Source organism: Megalobrama amblycephala, linkage group LG13 (genome assembly GCF_018812025.1).
Source record: "Megalobrama amblycephala isolate DHTTF-2021 linkage group LG13, ASM1881202v1, whole genome shotgun sequence".
In the NCBI taxonomy this organism is placed as follows: domain Eukaryota; kingdom Metazoa; phylum Chordata; class Actinopteri; order Cypriniformes; family Xenocyprididae; genus Megalobrama; species Megalobrama amblycephala.
Window position 1 is genome coordinate 33,435,489 of NC_063056.1, and position 25,826 is coordinate 33,461,314.

General features: G+C 35.4%; 2 protein-coding genes across 5 annotated transcripts; one reads left to right on the plus strand and one right to left on the minus strand.

The window, feature by feature from the left end:
- Positions 1-773: 773 nt before the first annotated feature.
- On the plus strand, positions 774-15,744 carry cep85 (centrosomal protein 85). Of its 3 annotated transcripts, none has more exons than XM_048152607.1 (14): positions 774-1,039; positions 1,657-1,711; positions 1,804-1,926; positions 5,729-6,453; positions 8,509-8,639; positions 8,717-8,834; positions 8,918-9,103; positions 9,206-9,358; positions 10,863-11,017; positions 11,149-11,266; positions 11,406-11,456; positions 12,852-12,959; positions 13,045-13,276; positions 14,203-15,744. In XM_048152607.1, the coding sequence occupies exons 2-14, from the start codon at positions 1,672-1,674 to the stop codon at positions 14,367-14,369; spliced, it is 2,307 nt and encodes a 768-aa protein (XP_048008564.1). In that variant the 5' UTR covers positions 774-1,039; positions 1,657-1,671; the 3' UTR covers positions 14,370-15,744. The 3 variants fall into 3 exon arrangements, with proteins under 3 accessions (XP_048008564.1, XP_048008563.1, XP_048008565.1); XM_048152606.1 differs by having other exon boundaries at positions 775-1,039; positions 1,801-1,926; XM_048152608.1 differs by lacking the exons at positions 774-1,039; positions 1,657-1,711; positions 1,804-1,926 and adding an exon at positions 3,926-4,167.
- Positions 15,745-16,778: 1,034 nt separating this feature from the next.
- Positions 16,779-25,614, minus strand: ubxn11 (UBX domain protein 11). Of its 2 annotated transcripts, XM_048154160.1 has the most exons (14): positions 25,465-25,614; positions 25,218-25,338; positions 23,079-23,113; positions 22,687-22,803; positions 22,496-22,593; positions 22,238-22,292; positions 20,000-20,082; positions 19,531-19,830; positions 19,308-19,385; positions 18,278-18,428; positions 18,074-18,177; positions 17,917-17,990; positions 17,655-17,792; positions 16,779-17,101 (listed from the first exon to the last, which is right to left on the minus strand). In XM_048154160.1, the coding sequence occupies exons 2-14, from the start codon at positions 25,286-25,288 to the stop codon at positions 16,909-16,911; spliced, it is 1,497 nt and encodes a 498-aa protein (XP_048010117.1). In that variant the 5' UTR covers positions 25,289-25,338; positions 25,465-25,614; the 3' UTR covers positions 16,779-16,908. The 2 variants fall into 2 exon arrangements, with proteins under 2 accessions (XP_048010117.1, XP_048010118.1); XM_048154161.1 differs by lacking the exon at positions 23,079-23,113 and having other exon boundaries at positions 25,465-25,511.
- Positions 25,615-25,826: the final 212 nt, after the last annotated feature.

Below are 25,826 nucleotides of genomic sequence, written 5' to 3' on the forward strand. Positions count from 1 at the left end.
TTTGACCTGTGGAGGGCAGTAATACACTTAGCAGTGTCTACACTGCCGGAATTCTAATAGAGAAGAAGAAGAGAGCTAGTTCAAGATGAGCATTTATGGTAAAATGTATACAATTTTATTTTGTTTTTAGAAAATGAGCGATGGTTTCTCTAGATAAGACCCTTATTTCTCGTCTGGGATCACATAGAATGCTTTGAAGCTGCAATTCCACCATTTGGAGGCCATTGAAGTCCACTATATGGAGAAAAATCCTGGAATGTTTTCATCAAAAACCTTAATTTCTTTTCGACTGAAGAAAGAAAGACATGAACATTTTGGATGACATGGGGGTGAGTAAATTATCAGCATATTTTAATTTGAAAGTGAACTAATCCTTTAAGCTATGTGTACTCCAGAGTAGGGTTTTCCAAACGTTTTTTTTATGCCAGGGACCCCCAAATATGGCGTATTATCAGTAGGAACCCCCTTCCTAAAATATAAACACAACTCTACAGTAGGTTTTCATGAATATGACCCTATTTAAACTTTGAAAAATTAAAGTTTTTCTGTCAAATGGGGCCCTTCAAGTTGAGCTGTTAGCTATAGATGCTATGAATACCGCACATGTATGCTAGTGGGAGTTATTTTATATAAAATTTAATAGAGCCGTGAAATACAATATTTTAATATGAAATTGTCTCGCGAGTAACTCAAATTTTAAATTCATAATACTAATAAAAGTAGGTGTGGGTCTGGTTTGCGCGCCTGCAGCTCACGGCGCAAGCTGCAGGGGGCGCTTGCGGTCTCAACCTGACCTGCGAGCAAAACGCAGAGGAAGAACTAGAATAACGGTTGAAAAAAAGAGTTCAGCGTTTCAGTGACGCTGCGGCGGGTATTTGAAGCTCGAGGCCGCTTTTAGTTTGACTGCTTTGTGTCCTTGTTGTTGATATATTAGCTTCCAGTCAGTGTGTTTCATGTGATGAAGCACATTATTGTGCCTCTGGGCTGTGTTCGCTTCATTGTTAACTTTAGTAAAGACTGTTTCAGCCTGTGAATCAAGGTACGTGGAGTTGTTTACTTTTTACCGACCTTTTAAACTCTTTACGTTAGCTAACTTGGTTATTTGTGCGGTGTGTTAATGTGTTTGTTTGAAGTAGCAACATATGGAGATTCTGGTTTTCGAAGTTAAGAACATTTAAATGAGTTTAATAATCTGGGTGTCTTGATAACATTTAACCAGTTTCTTTGTTGGCTTTTTGGTTGCACTAATATAACGTGCTATTGATCTGTAGAGATATTTTTTGTAAATAAAGAAAAGAAGAATACGCAAAATCTTGCCAAAAAATAGCATGAATTTTATTAAAACTATTCCTGCTCTAAGCTTTGGAAAATATTTTCTGCTGTACGTTTTGCAAATAAGATATTCTAAATAGGTAATCTATGAATAATTTTGATTATTTTCTAAATTTATATGTAAATAAACAGTAGTTCTGGAAAACTGCTGCTACTAAAAATATGATTATATTATGTAAATTAAAAATATAATTATGGTAATATGTTAAAATCTAACATTTATATATATATATATATATATATATATATATATATATATATATATATATATATATATAAGTAATGTTTTTTTTGCTGTTTTGGCTGTTTTTATCTTTTCCACAGGTGACTGCCACAGGAATGACAACTTCACAGAAATACCAGAATCCCAAACTCACAGGTACAGATCCAGGATGAACTGAAGCTATGTTATGTACCTCATAATAACCATATCAGATTGTCACATAGTGTGGTTATTGTCTGCTCCAGCAGGACACACCGACACGGAATGGCTGACACCTGCTGTGTCTGAGAAGTTCCAGAGCCGTTTTGGATGGCGGCCCAGCACATTGGACAATGGGGACACGGGACTGGGTACTTCTGACCACACTGAAGGTGAGAACTCTGGGGGTGTTCAGATATTGTCATGTCCATTTGCTTGCCTGTTGTGTTATTGACCATTCACATCAGCCACTTCATATTAACATTTGTCATGTAATTGAAAAAAAATACAAAATTTTGATTTCCAGGCATTGAACAATGCTTGCGTACCCATGTGCAAGAATTGAAGTGAATGGAACACAAAATCTAGTGTGACTGCCCCATTAGTCACCTTAAGAATTAAACTTAATCTTCCGACATCATGGATACAAATTGAATTAATTTATGACCCTTTTTAACTTACAACAGACATCTTGCTGGCTGTTTTTAGACTAAGCTGTAATATTCTTAGTCATGAAGTCATGAACTCTTATGAGATTTGGAGGAGGATATGATATTCCATACCATAGATTCCTCCAGGCGGTGTTGCACTTCCACTGACGGGGGTCTCATTAGGAGGGCCTGACCTGGAGGGCCGAATGGAAACTCTGATCCTGGTCTTGTTTCCTTCTCTCTGCCTTGTTAAGCATGTAATACAGAAAGATTAGCTGTACTGAAGAGCTGGTGTATGTCGATTACCACAGATCTGTACTGAATGTGCAGTGCGTTAAAAAACATTTCTGTATTAATGTTTACGTTTGCGTTATTGTAATTGTAATGCCTTGTCGGGGGTCAAGTCATTTTATGTTTTCACTTATTTTTAGTAATATTGTGAAAAATATTATTTATGACTCACTTGCTATAATTTAGCATTTTATACAGGTTTACCGTTTCCATTTCAAAATATCAGAGAATTTTAAAATGTCATAAAGTCATGGAATTTTCTATAGTAGTTATAGACACTAATGTTCATTTTGTTTTATAGAAATTTGTTATGCTCACCAATGCTGTGTTTATTTGATCAAAGAGATAGAGTAAAAATAGCAATGCCAATTTTGGTGCTCAAAAACATTTTATTTATTTATTTATTTATTTATTATTATCAGTGTTGAAAACTGTGTGCTTAATATTTTTGTGGAACTTGTGATACATTTTTATTGGATTCTTTGACAAATAGAAAGTTCAAAAGAACAGCATTTATTTAAAATATGTATATTTTTTTGTAACCATGTAAAAGTCTGTACATTAAGATGAATTTCATGCACACTTGCTGAATAAAAATATCAATTTCTTTGAAAAATTAAAATCTTACTGACCCCAAGTTTTTAAACAGTAGTGTAGATAAATATTTCATTAGTGCATCGGTCTGAATCAAAATGATTTTAAAATCGTTATCCGGTAATTATAAATGACTGAAAAGGTCATGAAAATTCATTAGTCCAATTAGATCCTGTTTTTATCCGACCATCTCAATATTGGTATCAGCTTCTGAAAATCATATATCTGTCTTTTTTGTTGTCATTATCCTGAAACAACTCTCAGATATTTCCTATAGTAACAATAATGACTAACTGCTAAATCTGTCGAGTTTTCATACATACTATTGTGGCACCTAGCAACTAAATGTAACTACCTCTGACACACTAATAAGACTGCTTTTCATTGTTTTTAAAACAGCCAAGACGGTGGCAGCACAAAACTTCTTGGCAGCCGTTTCACTTCTAAATATATGGTTGACTGTCTGTGGGCTTCTGGGTTGTGATGGTGACGGCTTTGTTTTGCTCTGGGTGTTTCTTGTAATGGCAGAAAGCCTCCAAGAATCTTTCGTCGACCCAAAGAATTGTTTAAACCTGTCCACAGCAGATGTTCATAAGAGACACCCACAGGGCAGACCTTCCTACTGCTGCCTGCCTCTTGACATCTCCACTTGATTTGTGTGTGTTAATTTAATTGTTGTATTGAGGAGCTTGTTTAAAGGCACTTCAGAAGTATTACAGTATTATGGACCATTAGGCATGAATGTGTGTGAGGTGAGCTGTATGTTGGAAGCAGGAGGCCCACACATAGACACCTCACAGCGTAACATGAGAGTGCTCTATAAATACCCCTAACCTTTCTGTGTGTACGCACTCCTGCACCAACAGAGCTGTAGGAGACCGAACAAACTCTCATAGCAGGTACACTCACCTTGCCTGAGGTTGACATTCATTTTTTGAAGGACGAGTTCTGGCAGACGGAGTGGGCGTGTTTTAAGATCTGTAGTTTGTCTAAATCACTTACTGAAGATGCACTGGCAGAAGTGTTTTTTAATGCCTCAATGTTCTTCAGTGTATGAAAATGTTATTATTTGTTGGTATCGCTTTTACTGCTAGCAAGGTGAGTACCTTTTTTTTTTTTTTTGCAATTATTTGTTGTTTGTTAGATATCAAAACTAACTAGCATTAATTTGTTCTTGTTGCCAGAATAGAAAGATTGGATTATTTAGTAACATCCTTTTTGCAGTTATATAATGTCTGTATAATTTGTTCAGGATTTATGACTTAACTCTGGGGCAAAATGGAAGAGCTGTTGCCTTTTATTATTAATTTTTATTTTCTTTTAATATTTTATGGCTCTTTTTTTTTTTATTTACTTACTTTTTCCCCCTTGTGCCAGAATCCATTATCTTGGATTTTTGATGGATTGTGTTAGTTTGAAATCTGTTAGAAATCTTTATTTTTCTGTTGACTTTTAGATTTTTAATGAAGTAAGGCCTGATTTAGTTTTAGAATTTATCTAAGATCAAATTTAAAAACCTAATTTAATTGTTTTCCTTTTAAAAAAAGGAAGAAAAAAAAATCTCGTTCTCGCCTCGCATGGCGTTAAATCATAAACAAACAAACTTACTTTTTTACTTAATTTTATTTTAATTGATTTTACTTCATTTAAATTTATTTTCCCAGTGCGTAACTTGATATAGAGTTTAAATATTACTCACTTTAAGAAATATTCCAGGCTGTCTATCAGTGAATAACACAAAGTATTTAGAAAATAAACATTGAAAATAAGTCATTATTATTCAACTGTATAGTTATCGTAAACTTTTGAAGATAAAAAGATTTTTCTTTAACTCTCTGGTGAAGAAAAAAAAATTACATTTTGTTTTTTTTTTTAGATATTTTTTATTTCATCGGAATGTTATGAAACTTGGCTATGAACTTGGTATGAAGGTTTTGGCACTTGCTATATGAACACAAATAAAAATCATGTACATGATTTGAAAAGGTTAAATAGTCCTGAAAAAAACTTACTCCTTTGACTGCGTTGGAAATGACTGGGAAACTAATTTCATCTAGTTGAAATGTTTGGTATTGCGCCTAAACAAAATCTTACTGAAAGCATGTTTTTTTTTTTGAGATGTCACCCTCAAATTTGAAACACAACTTGTTTAAATTTATGGCTTTGATTTTCTCACTGTTTTACAGTAAATCATGTTTTGGACAATATGTTTCATAAAAAAAATTGAAAATAGTATTTTTGTGTATTTTTCCATAACAATAAACTTAAACTTCTATAACATTTTTTTTTTTAGTTAACTTTTAAAAATAAATTCACTTAAGCAACAATTTGCCAAGTGTCTTCTTGTATGTGCTCCAAAGCATTCAAGATTTATAACAGTTTAAGTTGGAAATTTCATTTTCAGATCTGTGCTCAAAAAGCGACTGGATTATAACTACTGCATAAATCTAATTCTAAATCTAATCCCCTAAAAATACTTAGTATCAAATAAAAAAAACATTGAATTAAAAAATAGCTTATTAATTTCATTGAAAGGGAAAAAAAAACATTGTCAATTTTGACCGATATGCAAGGAGCACCGAAGACAGACCCTTTTTTTTTTTTTTTTTCAATGCTTGTCTTTGGCTTAATTTATGTCTCACTCCATTTTCTGTTCTAGATATCTGCAGCACTAGCAGCAGTCCATCCTTCCAGCCTATCCGCAGTCAGATCCCCATCCCCACCGCCCATGTCATGCCTTCCACGGCCGGAACTCTGGCCTCTAAGATCAAGCCACATGTTTCTGAAGAAACGCGGGCGTCCTCCAGCTCTTCCAGCTCCAAGTCATCACTCCCCAAATCTGCATCCTCCCCTAACCTGGATGCTCAGCACGATGAAAATTTAGACTTGACTGCGGTCAAGCCTGATTGCCTGAGCCGATATCGCAGCCTGGTGAATGGTCTCGACCACTCGCTCTTCCCCTCTGGAGATCAGACGCGGCTGGATGAGGTCCAGAGGTTTGATGTACCTACCATGGAGCCAACGCTTAATCAGTCAGCTCTGCTTGGAGGGCTTTGCTCTGATGTACGGCAGCAGCTGCAAATGACTGGGCTTGGGGACAATACAGGCTTGATGGAACAGACCTATAAAGTCCTACCGGAGGCTAGGGCGGGTCTCGCTTGTGCTGTAGACCCATACAGCCAAAGGAACATTCATCTAGGGTCTGGTACCTGTGGCAGGTTGTTCTCCGTACCTCAGGGCCTGCAGACTCAGGCTCTCCTGAGGGACCAGGCCAACACAGGAGCTTATGATTCGTCACTGCAGGAACGCTGTTGTGAGATGGCCAGCTGGCAGCAGCAGAAGCAGAAACTCGAGAGTCTGCGGCTGCAAGTGGAACAAATGCAGGTTAGAGTTGAGCTTGTGTCCTGCTGCATACAAGAAAGGAAAAGGGAACAGTTATGTAATCATGAATCATTTATCTAAAGTCAGCAGGAAATCAAAATTAAACGGTTAGTTCACCTGAAAATGAAATTTCTGTCATTAATTACTCACCCCCTTGTCATTCTAAACCCATGAGACCTTCATTCATCTTCGGAACACAAATTAAGATATTTTTAATGACATCCAAGAGTTTTTTTTTTTTTTTTTATCCTTCATAGAAAACAATGAAATTACCACATTCAAGTTCCAGAAAAGTAGTAAAAACATTGTTTAAAAAAGTCAACGTGACTACAGTGGTTCAACCTTAATGTTATGAAGCGACAAGAATACTTTTTGTGCGCAAAAACAAAAAAATAAAGACTTTATTTAACAATTTCTTCTCTTCTGTGTCATTCTCTTACTACGCTATTTACATTGTAGTGTTTCCAGGTTCTACGTCAGAACGCCAGCCCAGTACTATAGAGTCGCATTCTGATGTAGAACCTGGAAGTGCTGCAACGTAACTAGCGTAGGAGAATGACAGGGGAGATACGAATTTGTTGATCTGTAAAAAGTCATTAGTTTTGTTTTTGCGCACAAAGTATTCTTGTCACTTCATAACATTAAGGTTGAACCACTGTAGTCACATTGACTATTTTAATAATGTTTTTACTACTTTTCTGGACCTTGAATGTGGTAATTTTGTTGCCTTCTATGAATGATAAAAAAAACCTCTTGGATTTCATCAAAAAGATCTTAATTTGTGTTCTGAAGATGAACGAAGGTCTTACAGGTTTGGAACTACATGAGGGTGAGTAAATAATGACAGAAATTCCATTTTTGGTAAACTAACCCTTAACTCTATTCAATTCAACACATGTTCCTAGTCTTATTGTGAATAATGATTCTTTCATTGCATGCTGTTCCGAAAATAGACGATGTTTGTCTTTATCTTTCATCAATCAATAAGTGTTATTTTAGTATTATTTGTATATGTTAGCCAATTCAGAATGAATAAATACTATTTATTTATAGATTTTTAGCTTTCATTTAAATTTTAGTTTGTTTTAGTCATTTTGGTATGTGCTTTTGTATTCATTTCTATTGTATTTGTAATTCAATTTTAATCATTTTAGTGCTTAAACTTATTTTAGTTTAGTTAGTTACTAAGGCATTTCTAATTTTCAAGTTTATCTAATACTGATATTTTATTTTAGCTTCTTCAATGAAAGTGTTTTTTTGTTTTTTTTTAAGTTAACACAATGTGATATGTAACACGTAATGCTCTGCCTCTAAAACAACTTTACTTTGCGTTATTTACGTAGGCCTTGCAGCCAGGGAAAATGTTAACCAATAGCAATTTAGGCTAAGTTTGCAACAGTAATAACTAATAACTTGAGACAAACCGATGCAAAATTTGTGAGCCTGATACCAGTATCAAATTATTTAGAACAATATCTGATAGTTTGGTGTTCCTGCTTTTTTTTCTGCTGTCTTGGTTTTAAAATACTGATATTTATTGAACAACTTCGAAAGGAAATTAAATAATTATCTATAGCATGTTTTCTGTGTTTATTGAGCTAACTAGATAATTTGCTTTATAACAATATGGAATTATAGCAGAGATGGAAAATCCAGTGCTGTCAATATTTTTACAGACAAATAAATGATACATTTGATTCTATACATCTAAAATTCAAACTGCTATTAACAAACGCTAAAGCAAAAAGCGGTACATATTATGACTGCGAATTGCCCTGTTTTTCATGCTGCAAATTGCAACTGTGCTGTCACTTCACTGCAGTTTGTAATGGCCCAACAAATTGTTACACCCTCATTTGATTGACAGGAAGTCCAACCCTACATTTTTCTTCTTTTTAATATTCAGTGTCATATGGACACATCGTACTATAGTATGCTTACTTTAAGTTAACATACGTAACAGTCTAGGACCGACTGTGTTTTTATGCCTGTTTTAAACAAGTTCCTCCATCACCTACTATTTGTTTTTTATTGTTATTATTTTTTTTATTATTGCAGTTAATGACAGGAGGAAGTGGACAGTATGCATCTCTGTATCCGTCAACCCCTCACATGGAGAACAGCAAGTGGGATGCTGTCATTAAAGCCAACGAGAACTTGCTGAAAGAGAAAGAACTTACCATTGAAAGGTAATACCAAGTTTTCAGTAGTGTCTTATGATTCTGAACATTAACTTGTACCAAACATAGTAACTTATGCATTGCAGGCAGAAGCAGCAAATGTCTCAGCTGGAACAGCGTCTCAGAGAGAGTGAGCTGCAGGTGCACAGCGCCCTCATGGGACGTGGAGCCCCTTACACTGACGTGTGTCTGTTGAGACTACAGGTCAGCACACATGCATGCACATAGCCTTTTCCTCACTCTGTATCAAAACATCTCCATGAATCATCTTTCTGTGTGTATGATAGGAAGCCCAGCGGGAAAATGCCTTTTTGCGAGCCCAGTTTGCAGAGCGCAACGACTGCTTTACCAAGGAGAAGCTAGAAGCGGACCGGAGACTGGGTGCAGTGGAATCAGAGACGCAACGTCTGAACGAGGTCTTGAAAGAGAGCAGTGAAAAACATGCAGAGGAGTTAAAGAAACAAGAGGAAAGGGTGAGCATATCCAAGCTTCATCATGTGACGTACCACATATGACCAGAATCTTATTGAACTGATGTTTGAATTTACATTGTGGTGGTGTTCTTTACTACAAAGATCCGCAGTCGGGACAAGCACATCAACAGCTTGAAAAAGAAGTGCCAGAAGGAGTCGGAGCAGAACAGAGAGAAACAGCAGCGGATTGAGACGCTCGAGCGATATCTGGCTGACCTCCCCACCATGGAAGACTACCAGGCCCGGCAGAAAAAGGTACTGCACTCTCTGATGTCCAGCCAACAAAACAAAAGCCTTTTTTGCCTGTGGTTTCAGAACAATTGCTCATAATGCTCAGCTTGAGATACTTCTCCTGTGTTGTGTTGCCAGACACCATTATAGCATCCACTGCACCCATATATCACACATCTGGTCCTATTGTATTCTTTATCTTAAAGTAACACTCTCCTTACCCTGCTGGCTCACAAAATACCAGGCTCACTCTGCCTTTTCTCTAAGACATTTTTGTTTTTGACTGTTTGCAAAAGTATTTTTAATCTCAAATGCATCTAAATATCAATTTTATTTTTCTGTATGTAAATTATTTAACATGTTTGTCTATGCATTTTAAATATGTTTAACTTGTTTGCTTGGTGATTATTATTATTATATATATATATTTTTTTTTTAGCTGATTATACCCTGTTCTTGCTATTTAAAATAGCCTTAGAAAAATCAAACAAATTCATTTGCATTTGACAGCATTGGAAATGAAAATAGTTGGCAAGGATGAGATTTTATTTTAGTGAGACTAGCATCCTGTTTCAAAATCTCAACGAGAACATTACTGATTGTGGACGTCAGTCTCATTTCATATCATTAAATTATATTATATATAATGCCATTCAAAAGTTTGGGGTCTGTAAGATATATATATATATATATATATATTTATTATTATTATTATTATTATTATTATTATTATTATTATTTTTTTTTTTTTTTATCTATTCTGAAAGGGTGCATTCATTTGATCAAAAGTGACTGTAAAGACTTTATAATGTTACAAAACATTTCTAATCATTTATTTCAAATAAGTGCATTTCTTAATTCTTAATCAAAGAATCTAGAGACTGCTGAAAATTCAGCTTTGCTATAACAGGAATAAATGATATTTTAAAATTGTAATATTTCACAATATTACTGTTTTTGCTGTATTTTTGATCAGATAAATGCAGATTTTGTGAGCTTAAGAGACTTATTTTTAAAAACATTAAATATCCGCCATGTAACCTTCAAATAAAATGGTTGCCATCCCAACTTGCTACTGTAAACAAAAGCTCACAGTGCTTGTCCTGCCTCCACTGTCATCTGATTGGTCCACTGTTATGGAACTCAGTGTTATGGAGCTGACATTGATGAGCGGCGTTGCGAGTAAAAGGTAATTCTTTTAACTGCAGTGCTCATGCGAGACGCGAGCGCAACGGCCATACATGTCAGTCTAGTGCGTGTTTACATAGAAAAACAATGGAAAAGTAGTGCATTGGAATGGAAAAATGCATTCTTCTTTCAACAAAACATTAAAAATTCTTACAGACACCAAACTTTTTAACTTGTATATAAAAATCTCTTATATTGCTCATTTGTCACCTATTAATGAAATGAGGCTGAAATGATGTTAATGAAATACTCACTATTTTGAACAACTTTTACTCTCATTCTAAGACCTCAGTTATTACACAGTTATGGATATTGTTAAATCGTGGATATTGTGTTGCAGCTGGAGGAGGTAGAGGAGAGGGCAGCTCAGTTGCAGTCCACCGTCAGAGATCTGGAAGTCCAACTGGAGGGGGCCCGCAGTGCTCTGCGCAACAAAGAGACACAACTGGAAGAACAGAGACGCAAGGAGAGAGAACTACTTACAACAGTCACCAGGTAGGAAATGCAAGCCTGTGCAACCATGCACAAAAGACACAATGGATGTTTCAAAACTGGGTACTGATTAGGTTTTGGAGCATTGCCATGCATGTGGGGTCTAATAATATTTGATTTGCTTGTGTTTTTAGTCTCCAGAACAGAGTGCAGGAGAGCCTTGAGGATGGAGTGAGATTGCCCTCTCTTGATATAGAGAAGCTAAGAGAAGAAAATACTACCTTGAAAGATGAGCAGCAGCGACTCAAAAAGGTTTTTTTATTGAAATTAGTTTCTTAAAGGACTTAAACAACTGCAGTAACACTTAATTCAGCAAAGAGATTTGATTAATATGAATGTATGTTCTGTACAAATAGATTAAGGTACTATCTTAATGAATCTTTCTTTTTAGGTCATTGAAAAACAACTCAGGATAATGGAGCAGCTTGGCTCACAGATCAGGGTAAAGGCTTCATTCAGTTTTATTTTGTTTAACAGGTGCATAACCTAACATTTACATTACATTTGGCAGACACTTTTATCAAAAGCGACTTGCATTGCACTGAAGGTATACATTTGATCATGCATTCTCTGGTAAATGATCCTCTGACCTACAGTTTAGGCTTGATGGAAAGAAACTTTAGGATAAACTAAGATTCAGCAGGGGATAGAAAGATAAAACAAATTGTATCCAAGCTAATATATAAACTAGATTCAGTGATTCGGAAGAATGATTCAAACACATCCCATGAGTTTCATTAAAAATAAAGTAAGAACTTTTTAAAAATAATTTGTCTGGAAATTGGACTACACTGATGGAGATATATGCTTGTTGATTCATGCAATCAGATTGCAACACAATAGAAAGTTGTGTTGTCTTTTTTTTTTTTTTTTTTGTATTATTTCCAGCACTCATTATTTCTTTCTCATCTCAATTCAAACTGCAAGCTCACAAATGAGATAAAACATCTCATTTGCCATGGCACTACTGATGATTACTGGCTCAGGAAACGCTGTTCAGAGTATTTTATTACAGTGTTCTGTCCGCATACACTACTGTTCAAAAGTTTGTGGTCAGTGGGATTCCTTAATGTTTTTGAAAGAGTTTGTCTTCTAGTTTGATTTATTGTAGAATGTTATTTATTCCTTAATTTGGACCATTACTTCAGTCTTCAGTGTCACGTGATCCTTCAGAAAGCATTCAAATATGCTGATTTCTGGTGCTCAAGAAACATTTTTTTTTTCTTTGATAGAAAGTTTAAAAGAACAACATTTATTCGTAATGGAAATCATTTGTAACATTATAAATGTCTTTCACTGTCACTTTTGTTCAATTTAATGCAATTTTCCTGAATAAAAGTATTAATTTCTTTAAAAAAAAAATTCTTGCTGACCCCAAACCTTTGAAATGGTAGTGTAGGTGGAAAAATGATATTCAAGAACCGTTAATGGAAAACAAGCTTAATTCTGTTTAAGATTTTTTAACTGGAACCGGTTATGAATAAGAATTGGTCTTTTGAATTTAAGCTCAAAGACTGTAATTAGCTGTAATTTAAGTAGATCTCAGCCAGGTATCATATTCTATTATAAAGTCCTCAGCATTGTACTGACAATAGTAACTAGGCGGTGAGGGATCTTTACAAACACTGTCTGCAAAATAGAAGGCTTCTTTAGAAATACCTGATATATTTTTAGGATAGAAAAAAAGTCTATATATATATGACACTTTAGAGCATTTTCCCCCCTAAGTCCATTTACAATCTTAGGCAAAGTACCTTGCACCAAAATCAGTCACAGTTTAGTTTATATTAGCAAAAAGGTTTAGTTTACAACCTTAATATTGTGTGTGTTGACTTAGACTCTGGAGGAGCAGCTCTCTCAGGAGGAGTGCAGTAGTCAAGCCCTACGAGAGGAGGTGACAGAAAAAGAGGAGAGTCTGCTGCAGTTACACACCGCTATGAAGGAGGTTAGTAGTTGACCATAATGCATACTTAGCTATTTGCCTTTGTGTTTTCATAGCACACTGAGGTGTGCATGTGTTTGTGTTTCAGCTCTCAGTGCAGAACCAGGAGTTGATGGAACACAATCTGACACTGCAAGAGCGTCTTCAGGGTGAGGAGCCGCAGAGTGGCCGTGGTTTGCTCCCTGTGGGAGCCCGGCTCACCCAGAGGCTGTATGGAGAGATGGCCGCCTGTTTGTGTGACCTCCGCTCCCTCTGCAACGTCCTCACCCAGCGGGCTCAGGGCCACGACCCAAACCTCTCCATGCTGCTCGGCATTGCCTGTAAGTGCGCCCTCTGCTGTCTACATGCTATAGAGAAGAGTAGGACTCCATTAGATAATGCCTAGATATAATTGATTATATACAGCTGCTTTATAAACTTTTTTTATTTAATTATATATATTTTTAAATGGAATAATCCATTTTTATATTAATGTTTGTGCTCTACAATTTTTGTGTGTGTGTCTTTTTTTTTTTTTTTTCAACAAACCATTTTTAATTAAACAACAGCCATTGTGGTCAATATTAAAGCTACACAATGTAACATTTGTCCCTCTAGTGGTTAAAAATAAAACCGTATGCACCTTGTGGAACAATTGTTTTGCTTGTGCTCTGCTCCTCTGTGCAGATGAATGTGGTTTGAAGCACAGGTGTACACATGAATAAAGGACATCTTGTAAGAGTGGATGGGCAAATAAAAAATGTTTTTTGAATTTTTACAGCTGGTGATTCCTGGAGACACCGTTTTTGAATGATCCATGGTCCATTTTTTTTTTTTTTTTTTTTTTAGTTCGTCTCAATTTCATTATGGGTTTATTTATCAAGTGTATCTGAGTAAAAATGAAAATTAATGTCAAAATTAAGAATAACAAGGGCTCTGACAAAAACTTTCTTTAAATGCTTTTAAATATATCTTTAATTCTGAGAACTGTTATTAATAACATTAATATTAATAATAATAACATTAAAAGGACAATTTGAGCAGAAATTAATCAAAATTGCCAACATCTGTCTTACACTCATACAGAGTCATTGCAAATATTTGTTTCGTCCATGCCTAGTACAGATTGGTGTCCTTGGCTTGTAGTGATTAAGGTTCAAGTTTTCTCCATGCAGTCATGGAATTTCGATATGTCAGCTTTGAGTTATCTGTGGTGTGGCTGTTATCAGCTGTGACTCTGACGCCATGTCTGTCTGTTTGTTTGCAGCGGCTCCCCCTCCAGTAGGAGAGCAGTGGGAGGACTGGCTGAGCCCCGAGGGGCTGCAGAAGAAGCTGCTTGAAGCTCAGCAGCTCCGTCGAGACGTCGAGGAACTGAGAACCACAGTCTCTGACCGCTATGCTCAGGATATGGGAGAAAACTGCATCACTCAGTGAGCTTGTGCTCAATGAGGGTAACTCCACATCATGAGTGCCTTTAAAAACACTACAATCTCTATCAAAACAAATCTTCTTCACGAAGGACTAACGACACTAAGGACATTGTAATCTCGCCAAACAGAGTGCTATTTTTATACAAAGGTTTCATAAGATATTTTTCTAAGATTCTGGTGACTTTGTGTGCAGTGGAAAGAGAATGATTTAATATAAACCTTTCCATGTATTTGGGAACGCCTGTGATGAAGTTGACAATCAACTGAAAATATCTAATATGCCATGTGTTTTTTACAACGGCGAAACCTGTAGTATCAAGTGACGTTCGGTCGTGTGTAACGACAGGTAACTGGCATCTGTTATCTTACAGTAAACGGAATGTACCACATCTAACACACATCTAAGGTTAAGGAAATATTTGCCCACCTCTAACTGTTTGAGATCACACATGGATGATCTGTAAAACATCTGGTGGTGTTAAGTTGGTGAATAGACATTCACTAATATTATATAACAACCAAAGTTCAATATGATCAAAGGCAGACCTGTCAGAACCGTTTGTGTCTAGATGCACACAGCATCATGCAGACCAATAAATAGGGACATTTTAAAAGCAAGATGGGTTTGTAAACATAATATGCAGAGTAAATAATCAGTATTTTCAATGTTGTCCTGAAAACCTCTGAAAATTGCATTATTAGGTTCTTTACTGCTGCAAAATTAACACACTAAAAATATTTTAGAATATATATTGTTTTGGTCATATAATTTAAACGGGTAACATTTTCGTATGTATGTATGTTGAGGGGCAAGAGCATCTTTTCAATAAAAATAATAGGATATATGATGTGCTCTGTCGTAATCCACATTTGCTGTCTGGTTTACAATTTGTTTAGTCAACTATTAAAAACAGCCACGCCATTGAATCAATACATCAGAGGAAACAAACTGGTGAAGCAAATATTGTATTAGTGAATGTCAAACATAACAGGTGCCTTGCGTTCAGTGTCGCAATCTGTATTTGCTGAAGATTTACAGCCCAACATATCAATGTAGACACTAACCGTCTTTCTCTACTGTAATGTGCGACTGCCAAGGTATTGGGATTCTTTTACAAAAAGGGACCATATATATGGGAAGTATTGCATGGTAAATAGTTGTCTTTGGTCCAGAAACATCACTAACAAGTGTGAATGTAATTAGACAATACACCATGTGTTTTCTATTGTAAGATCTCTTTCAGGTTTAACACAAAACCAGCCAGGCAAGCCTTATATGCCAAAAACTTTATAACACACTAAATGTCTGTTTATAATATATATAAATATTTCCTAATTGTTTCAGTTTTTAGAAATAAAGATTTGTATTTCATATTTAATATGTTGAATGTTTGTTTCCAGTATGTATAATGATATTTCGTGAATGTCCCAATCTTGAAACTGAAAAAAATAGTAGTAGAAGTACACTCCATTCTACTAATTATTATTAATTATTACTTGTATGTTTGATTTTATGCACATATTAGCAATGGGAGTAGCTATAACAACCCACCCCGTTAATAAGATGGATGTTTCAGTGTATTTGACCTCATCCAAAAGACAATTTTTAAGTTAATACATTTCCCTGGAAATTTCAGCAAACAGTGCAGTTTCAGTGTATTTGACCTCACGCAAAAGACGATTTCTAAGTTAATTTTTGCAAATAGTGCAGTTTCAGTGTATTTGACAAAAAACGATTTATGGTCCCACTTTATATTAAGTGGCCTTAACTACTATGTACTTACATCAAAAAATAAGTACAATGTACTTATTGGGTTCATATTGAATTGCAAAGCACATTTGCTGCTATTGAGGTGGATACAGGTAAGGTTAGGGACAGGTTTGGTGGTATGGGTAGGTGTAAGGGTTAAGGGATGGGTCAACAGTGTAATTATAAATGTAATTACAGAAATTAATTACAGATGTAATTACATGCAGGTGTTTTTAAACTTTAAGTACAATGTAAAAACAAGTATGTACACAATAAGTGCATTGTATCAAATGATTAATTTAAATGTAAGTACATAGTAGTTAAGGCCACTTAATATAAAGTGGGTCCCGATTTATAAGTTAATTTTTGCAAATAGTGCAGTTTTAGTGTATTTGACCTCACGCAAAAGACTATTTTTAAGTTAATACATTTCCCTGGAAATTTCTGCAAATTGTGCCATATGTTCAACGGACTTAGTTGGAAGATTTACAATAACATGGGAATTAAACAAACCATAAACCACTTTAACAGCAGATTGGGTGTCACTTCCTGGTTCATTTACAGAGAATAGAAAAAAAGTTTTCCATTTTATCATAACTTAAATATTGTAATTTGAGTTGTTGTTTTTTTTTAATTTATTTATTAATAATTTAATGATCAAACTGATTTTTCTATTTATTGATGTTTAGACATTTCACTACTGATTTATCAATTTCCAAAAATTCATACTTGTTTATGCATGATGAGTGAGACGGCAATGCTGTGAAAGTGTGCTAATGATAAAGCTTGCACGTTATTTAACATCACATGAGAATAGTTGGGTTGTTCTGTATGTGTCTCCACACTGTCTGTGAGTTAAAGCTTGTGGACGCAGGAGCAGTGCTGCATTTGGAGTCAGACCACAGGACAGTAGCGTCTGGGTGTCATCACTGTAGCACCGCTGTGGAAATGCGCTAATGATGTCATATGGCACAGCACCCGGTCCTCTGTCAAAAGAGATTGGCTCAAATTATTGTCTGTAAACTTACTGGAAAAGCACCATTGACTTCCAAAGTTTTTTTTTTTTTTTTTTTTTCTTCATACTATGGAAGTCAATGGTGCTCCACAAATGTTTGGTTACATACATTCTTCAAAATATCTTTTGTGTTCAGCAGAAGAAAGAAATTCATACAGGTTTGGAACAACTTGAGGGTGATTTTCATTTTTGGGTGAATTATCCCTTTAAAATTTGGCCTTAAAGCAGCATGAAATGGAAGTTGTGATTTGTCTTTTATTTCGTTTTATGATGCATATTCAAGTGAAATGGCTTCACGAACAAGAAAAAAATGTAGGGCAGGACTTTTTTCCATCTGGAATTAATTGGATCATTGGATAGTTGTGTTTTGCTACTGTTGTGATATCATATGAGTGACAGGTTGTCCCGCCCTCGCACCAGTAAACGGGCAATATAATTAAGTTGCGGACATTTGGAGTATGTTTATGATAATTTAAAATGCTAGTAGTTTCTCAAACCCTTTAACTCAACTCTCTCAAACGCACCTTTTTATGTCCAGGTAATGACGGAGATCTCCAATAGTCTCAGTCAAGTACATTTTCATGATAAATGTCTCCATACCATCCTCCGACTTCACTCGTAGTGTGGTGACGTCTTTTGCAGATAGTGTAAAATCTGTCTCACTGAATCAGACCACATGGGTTGGAAAAAATGAATCATTCATGTCAGCAACTCTAATCAACTTTTATGCTATCTATCAAAGCTATTCTGTTTGGTCACAACTTTAAGATGGGGTTTTTTTTATACCGTTCTCTCAAAGCCCCCAGTGCAGATGTTTCCACAGTGGTTGCTGTATGACTATTGGCACCATCAGGGAAGCCCTTAACAAAACACAAATTCAGTTCAATGGGAAATGTGACTGATCGACCCTAAACGGAACAGACTGAAACATGACTATACTGACCTGTAGATGAGCCTTCACTGAGTCTCGTATACTAATCACTTTGCCTGCCTTCACCACAGACTCTGGGAGTTTTCGCAGAAACTGTTCCATTGACAGTTTTCTGCCTAAATGCCACACAAGAAGGATTCAAATCCAAGATGTAAAGTACAATAATACAGTAGCAGTAAATTTACAAGTCAAGTCATACCAATAACATGTTCAAACCTGGTATCTGACTCTGTTTTGGTGCTGTGGAGATGGTCTGCTCAGATCTGTCCACCGACTGCCTTCTTGCTCCATCTATAGTTTGTCCTCTTCCAGGAAACTCAGTCCATGGTCGCCTAACTACAAACTCCTCATCCCGTTTGTCATGAACCTGTTTGTGTGGTTCAGGAACAATATAACTAAATTTAGTTTCCTTTCATTAATTTAATGCCACGTAAATGTCTTCTCAACAGGTCACAAGAATTAAGGTATTAATACATGTCTACGCCACTTGGCAAAGTTGAAAACCTACCCTACTATTCGAAAGTTTAAAAGGTCAGAAATTCAGCAAGCATGCATTAAATAAATCAAAAGTATATATTGTTACAAAAGATTTCTATTTTAACTAAATGCTGTTCTTTTGAACTTTCTATTCATGAAAGAATCCTGAAAAAAAGGATCCACAAAAATATTATGCTGCAGTTTTTTTTAACATTGATAATAATAAAATGTTTCTTGAGCACCAAATCAGCATATTAGAATGATTTCTGAAGGATCATGTGACTCAAGGGATAGTTCACCCAAAAATGAAACATCATTTGAATCATGAATCATTTACTTACCCTCAAGTTGTTCCGAACCTGTATGAGTTTCTTTCTACTGTTGAACATAAATATTTTAAAGAATGTTGGTAACAGCTGACTGTAGATATTGAGTTCTATAGTTTTTTTTTTTCCTACTATGGAAATCAGTGGCGTTGATTACCCATATTCTTTAAAATACCTTCTTTTGTGCTCAACCGAAGAAAGAAACTCATACAGGTTTAGAAAACAACCTGAGGGTGAGTAAGTGATGACAGAATTTTTGGGTGAACTATCCCTTTAAGACTGGAATAATGATCCTGAAAATTAGGCTTTGTCATCACAGGAATAAATTGACCTCAAACCTTTTGAACTTTAGGTTTAGGGGTTTGGTAAATGTTTAACCCTAAATATGAGCAATAGTAAATGTAGTAATTATAATGAAAACTGCATAAATTCACAGTACACACCTGGAAGGGCACACCATTAGGAAACTTTTCCTGAAGCTCAGAAGGAAAAAACCCATCCATCAAGTCCTGCATGCAAACCTGCAATATGGAGGTAAATCATACAAGGAACCATACATTTGATTTATTATTCATTTAAAGTAAACTGAAGCAGGCAGCAGGAAATGTACAATATTTATGTAGTTGAATTTAGTGATATAAGTCGAAAGCAGGAAAACAACTGAACCTGTGTGGTTGGGTCTTGATAGGAGCGGAATGGACCACTGAACATGACAATGCCATTTTTGTAGAGCCAAAGAGGTATGGAAGACTTCTGGGTAAGTTTGGCCCCACCAGGAATGGCAGTCACATGAGACTCCCCTTCCCCTGCTTCAATGTTCAGTTCTTGGATGTTCTGCACGACAAGGTCATAGTTCATTTCGAAACTCTTGCGTATGCAAGTTACTCCTGGAAGTTGGCTGTTAGCTTGCTCGTCGTGTTCTGCATAACCTCCAACCCAGATCATTCCATAATCATTCAGAAACTTCTGTGTGGGTGGAAAAATGCCATTCTGTTGAGTCACTAATACCTATTTTGGTGTGATTATACAGGAATGACTTCTGTATTATTGTTTTCTGCGTACCATAACATACATTAGTAAGAGGTTAAAGGAAACGTCACAACAAACCTCACCACAATCAATCAAAGCACCTCACCTCCATTTCCCACACTTGGTTTTGAAGCTTGAGGCACAGTTGAACCAATTCTTCATCTTGGTTCTCATTACTTGCAGATTTCTCTAAAGCCAAAGACAAACACATTTGTTTTTTTAATGTAAACCCAAATAATCTATTAACCCCTGTAATCATGTCCAAATGTTTTACTTTAGGGTTTGTTTGTAAATCTCATTATTTTACTTGATGTGTCTCATTAGATTCTTTCATTCAATTCTTTCAGATTCATTAGATACAAAAACAGTAAAACAATGATGAGAATCATACGGTCTGGACATGCCTATTTTTTATTATTATTAAAATCAGCATAGATTAAATAAATACTTAATTATGTTAAGGATTAGTTCACTACAGAAATTTCCTGATAATTTACTCACCCCATGTCATCCAAGATGTTCATGTCTTTCTTTCTTCAGTTGAAAAGAAATTAAGGTTTTTGAGGAAAACATTCCAGGAATTTTCTCCTTATAGTGGACTTAAACGGGGACCAACGGGTTGAAGGTCCAAATTGCAGTTTCAATGCAGCTTCAAAGGGCTCTACACAATCCTAGCTGAGGAATAAGGGTCTTAAGGTGATGATACACGGGGCAACTTTTTGAGCAATGTTGCCGAGCAACGTTGCTTGGGCACTTTCCCACTGAGAATGAGCAACAAATATATATCTGGATACATTAGATCGGTCGTGGGCAATTTTTTGAGATCCTCCAATCAGAATGTTAGCAGCCGATCATGTGACCGGTTCGGAGATTTCAGAAAAAATTCAAACAAGATGGCGGCCTCTCACCGGCAGTGGAGCGGAGAAAAGGAGTGTGAACTTTTATCTTTTTACGCTGGTAAGTTGTCATGCATCAACCCAAAACAGGGAATTTACCTCATATATTGCTTAAAATACCAACAACTGTCCGAAAGTAATGTGTGTATGCTGTAATAAAGCTATTGAATGATTTCAGTTAAATACTAAAAAGACAGGATTTTTTAACGTCTGTAGTATCGTAGGCTGTAGGGCGTTTGACATATAAATAGCTTTTGATGCGATCGAATCTGCCTTTTGCCGAACTCGCTCTTCTCCCTTTTCCTGTCACAAATCAGATCAGAAAGGCATTTATTTTTTAATAAAAATGAAGAAAATATTTGAAAAGTTGAAATAAAGTGCCTAACAAGTGTTTATAATAAAGTATTTATTGAGTTGGCAATAGATTTGCTCCTCTCTGATTAGTTGCTGCCAACTGTCTGTTGCCCTATTTAGTTGCCCTGTGTCTCATCAGGTTGCCCGTTGACGGCAACATTGCCCAGCAACATTGCTCAAAAAGTTGCCCCGTGTATCATCACCTTTATATACTTAAGGGTCTTTATATACTTTTTAAACACAAATGCACGTTCACTAGCTCTGCGATGCGCATCCACAACTTCACGCATTATGTAATCACGTTGGAAAGGTCACGCGTGACGTAGGCGGAAAAAACGAAAAACTCATTTTCTCCTCCAACTTCAAAATTGTCATTTTTTTTTTTGTTTTGTAAAGGCTGTTTGACTTAGTCTTTGCACGTTTTGTAAGCACTGGGTTGGTATTTCCGGCTATGTCACACGTGACCTTTCTAACATGATTACGTAATGCGTTAAGCTGTCGCAGAGCTATTGCAAGATGAGCATTTGTGGTTAAAAAGTACATAAATTGTACTATTTTTAGAAAATGGCTGATCGTTTCGCTAGATAAGACCCTTATTCCTTGGCTGGGATCGAGTAGAGCCATTTGAAGCTGCAATGAAACTGCAATTTGGACCCTGTTGAAGTCCACTATATGGAGAAAAATCCTGGAATGTTTTCCTCAAAAATTCTAAATTTCTTTTCGACTGATGAAATAAAGACATGAACATCTTGGATGACATGGGGTGAGTAAATTATCAGGAAATTTTAATTCTGGTGTGAACTAATTTTATTTAATTATTTATTAAAATCAGCATAGATTAAATAGATTAACATTTAAAATACTTGAAATTTACATTATATTATAAATCCTAATTTCAAATAATATATGATTGTTTTTCTCATTACTGTAAGGTGAATTGGGGGATTTAAAAGGAATTTAAATCCAGTATTAACAATGTGTTTTCCTTATGGGTTCTTATTGTAATTTGATATTATTGATTTTATTGTAGTTTCTATCGTGCTAACTTAATCCTGCTGCAATTTTAACTTGTTTGCGTAACACATATTGATTACCTTTTGCCTCTTGCAGAAGATTGAGTTTCTCTTCCAGAACTGCTATTCTTCTTGCCTTGAGCAGGAAGTGTGAGAAAAATAAGTGCTAATACAACATGACACCTGAAAAATGATATCACTTGTGCACACAGAGACATCTGACATAACACGGATGATTATACAACACACAAACTTGAACACTTTAAATGTACAGCAAAGCAGATGTAGGTGTTAAGTCTGTAAGACCGTGAGATCGTAAGAATAAAGGAAGTGTCTTACTTTATGCTCTATATCCACAGCCTGAGATTTGACCTTTCTCTCAAGCTGACCGATCTTCTGCATCATACTTGACATCAGTTCGAAGTCACTCAGTGGAGCTGTTGACACATTTAGAGAAGATTTAAAAGACACCATATTTAAAGTTGTGATGATAGCTCATTTCATTTAATTGGTTGATTCAGTCATGGTACCTTCTTTTGCCTTCTTCTTTTGCATGCTCTTTGATCTTACAGTGGAAAGATTGTCCATAATGTGTGGCACTTGCTGGTTTTGTGGGAAAATGTCTCGGAATAATGTAGCCTCGTAGTCTGAAACATCAAAATCGATCCATTTAAGTGATTTATATTATCAGATGTCCCATTTCTTGTATTGATGTATTGTGTTCTCTCTCTGTGCATTTTGTACATTCTAATTTTATTTCCCATTTGTTTTTATATTTGTATAGAAACCTGCCATTTATATAATCTGCAAAGCATGGCATTAGAAAAGCAGTTCAAATTGTTCTGACTCTTGACATTTATCTTGCCATTTAATTTGATTGTTAGGACAGATGGGGAAACTGTAAAATGTCTGTAAGTCTTACCAGTGTCTGACCTTTCTTTGTAAGGCTTTCTTTCCCTAGATCACAAAAACAGATACCACATCTGATTATTTCAAAGATTGTCTGGGTCATTCTTGTAACGCAGTAGCTTTGAGCTTAGTAACTTTAAAAAAATCAATATGATTGTGTTAACATTTAAGGAAGTATTTTGATAAAAGGCTACAGCAGACTTTCACAGATTTGCTTGGAACCTAATTATAACTTGAATATTTACTCAATTTAAAGAACAGGAACCTAGCATAATTGTCTAATTATAGTTCATTTAAAATGGTAAACATCTTTTGATAATATTTCTGTAATTTTATGGGGAGGATGGGATTAAATTCATGGCTAACATATTCAAAAAAAAAAAAAAAAAAAAAAAATTAAGTCGCTTCCTGTCTATCCTATATATATCCCATTAATCAAAAGAAGGCAGGAAAATGCACTGAATTTGTTCTTTGTGTAAAGAAAATGCTAAGAAACCAGTTTGATGTTAATAGTAGTTAGCTTATATGAATTAATAACATTCAGAAAGTTAAGAAATATTAATTTAATCTTCAGAATTTAGTTAATGTGTTAATATTACTTTGAATGTGTTTATGGTACAAGTTACTCTGAAAGTTGATGAAATGGAGAGAATAAAGTTTTAGTTTTTCATTTGCATTTCTTTCAAATATAATGATTAAAAATATAATGATTAATGATAATTTCATTATAATAAATAAATAATTTAAAAGAAGGTATAAAAGGAAGAACCCCCAAACTATGGTGCAGATATCACTAAATAATAGGCTATCGGCATTGGTGGAGAAATTTTGTATTGGTGCATCTCTAAAAAATCTCTATATATATATATATATATATATATATATATATATATATATATACACTGTGTGCAGAATTATTAGGCAAGCTGATTTTCTGATCATATTTTTTTTCCAAGCACATTTTACCAATTCCAATCCACATCAATCTTAATAACTACTATTAATATTGTTTTTAATCATTTATAAGTGATATATAATTGTTCATGAAGGCTGGAAATGAAAAATGCCTTATATTCAGGTGTGCAGAATTATTAGGCAGGTTTGCTTTTACAGGCAAAATGAGCCAAAAAAAGAGATTTAACTCAGACTGAAAAGTCAAAAATTATTAAATACTCAAGAGAAGGACGCAATACTAATGCAATACTAGAATTTGCAAAGTGAAAGCATGACCAAGGGAAAGCAAAATGCTCATGGGGTCAGCGGGGTCATACAAAATCAGGTGGAAAAGAAAAGACACATGTTAACTGCAAAAGATTGAAGAATTAAGGTGAAGAATTAAGTGTGAAACCATCAGGAACCCTTTAGTCTCCAGCGCCACCATTTTCCAGAACTGCAACCTACCTGGAGTCTCCAGAAGTGCAAGGTGTCAGGATCTCAGAGACTTAGGTTAGCTAAAGAATCCTAAAAAATGACCCGCTCTTAATAATAATCACAAGCTGAAATGTTGTGAAATACATGAAGACTGGGTTTTTATAGGCTTTATAGACAGACAGCTTGAGAGTGACTCCTGAAGGACCAGCACCACATCCTCTTGTACCACTGTTTGAAGAATTTATCTTCCAAAATCTGGCAGTAAGGTGTGGGAGTTTACTTTTAGTCCCTCTCTTATCCTGAAATGTCCATCTTGCAGAGATGGACTAAAAATGATCTTCCAAAACTTACTGCCAGATTCTGGAAGATAAATTCTTCAAACAGTGGTAAAAGAGGATGTGGTGCTGGTCCTTCAGGAGTCACTCTCAATCTGTCTGTCTATAAGGCCTATAAAAACCCAGTCTTCATGTATTTTATAACACTTCAGCTTGTGATTCTTATTAAGAGCGGGTCATTTTTTAGGATTCTTTAGCTAACCTAACTAAGTCTCTGAGACACCTTGCACTTCTGGAGACTCCAGGTAGGTTGCAGTTCTGGAAAATGGTGGCGCTGGAGACTAAAAGGTTCCTGATGGTTTCACACTTAACTCTTCACCTTAATTCTTAACTCTTTTGCAGTTAACATGTGTCATGTTAACATGTTTACAGATACACGTGCTTATGATTAGGAATGTGTCAGTATTTCACATTCACTAGGCCCACAGCATTCTGTATGAACTTACCCATCATCACTCTGTATCTCTGGTAGAGGAGCTCGTCTGTTCTTCCTCAGGGTGGACAGCGGTGAGCTCATGTTTCCAAAAACAGGAGTTAACTGGAACTAACTATTGATGATCGTGTCATCTAGAATACAGAAAAGTAGCAAAAAAACTATTTAAAACAATGATACAACCCTACCTGATTCCCAAGAACACGATATTTAGAAAAGCAACGTCTTTAACCTATTTGTTTGGTTTTTTAGTTACTCACGGATTTCTGTGCTAAAGTTTGTTTTCAGTGCTGGGATGTTTGTTTGAACAGTTGTCATTGGTAACGAGAAAGGTCCACTTATTCAAATCTCCACTGTGTGGCGCTGCGGATCTGGGTATGATATGAATCAGTGAAATACAACCATCAGTTTATCCAACTAGATTACTTTAAAATGTTAATGAATCCATATATATCAAAGTTTGAAACGCATAGCAAAAAATAAATAAAATAAAAATAAAACGGTGCATGGTTTATCAAATTGGGATAGAACAGCAAAAAATATTTTTAATATAACATTTTTCATCATTTGTTTTCTTTACACTGTTAGAAAGTCATTTTCAGATCCCAAAACCGATGTGTTA

Bases quoted from the DNA above. Each gene is read 5' to 3' on its own strand.
- cep85 (XM_048152606.1), top strand. From the start codon at position 1,672: ATGACAACTTCACAGAAATACCAGAATCCCAAACTCACAG. The intron at 8,640-8,716 runs GTAATACCAAGT...TATGCATTGCAG, and splicing joins AAAGAACTTACCATTGAAAG to GCAGAAGCAGCAAATGTCTC. The intron at 9,104-9,205 runs GTGAGCATATCC...TTTACTACAAAG, and splicing joins TAAAGAAACAAGAGGAAAGG to ATCCGCAGTCGGGACAAGCA.
- ubxn11 (XM_048154160.1), bottom strand. From the start codon at position 25,288: ATGAGCTCACCGCTGTCCACCCTGAGGAAGAACAGACGAGCTCCTCTA. The intron at 23,114-25,217 runs GTAAGTTCATAC...TTTGTGATCTAG, and splicing joins GAGATACAGAGTGATGATGG to GGAAAGAAAGCCTTACAAAG. The intron at 17,102-17,654 runs GTGCGTTTGAGA...CTCTTTTGACAG, and splicing joins CATTACCTGGACATAAAAAG to AGGACCGGGTGCTGTGCCAT.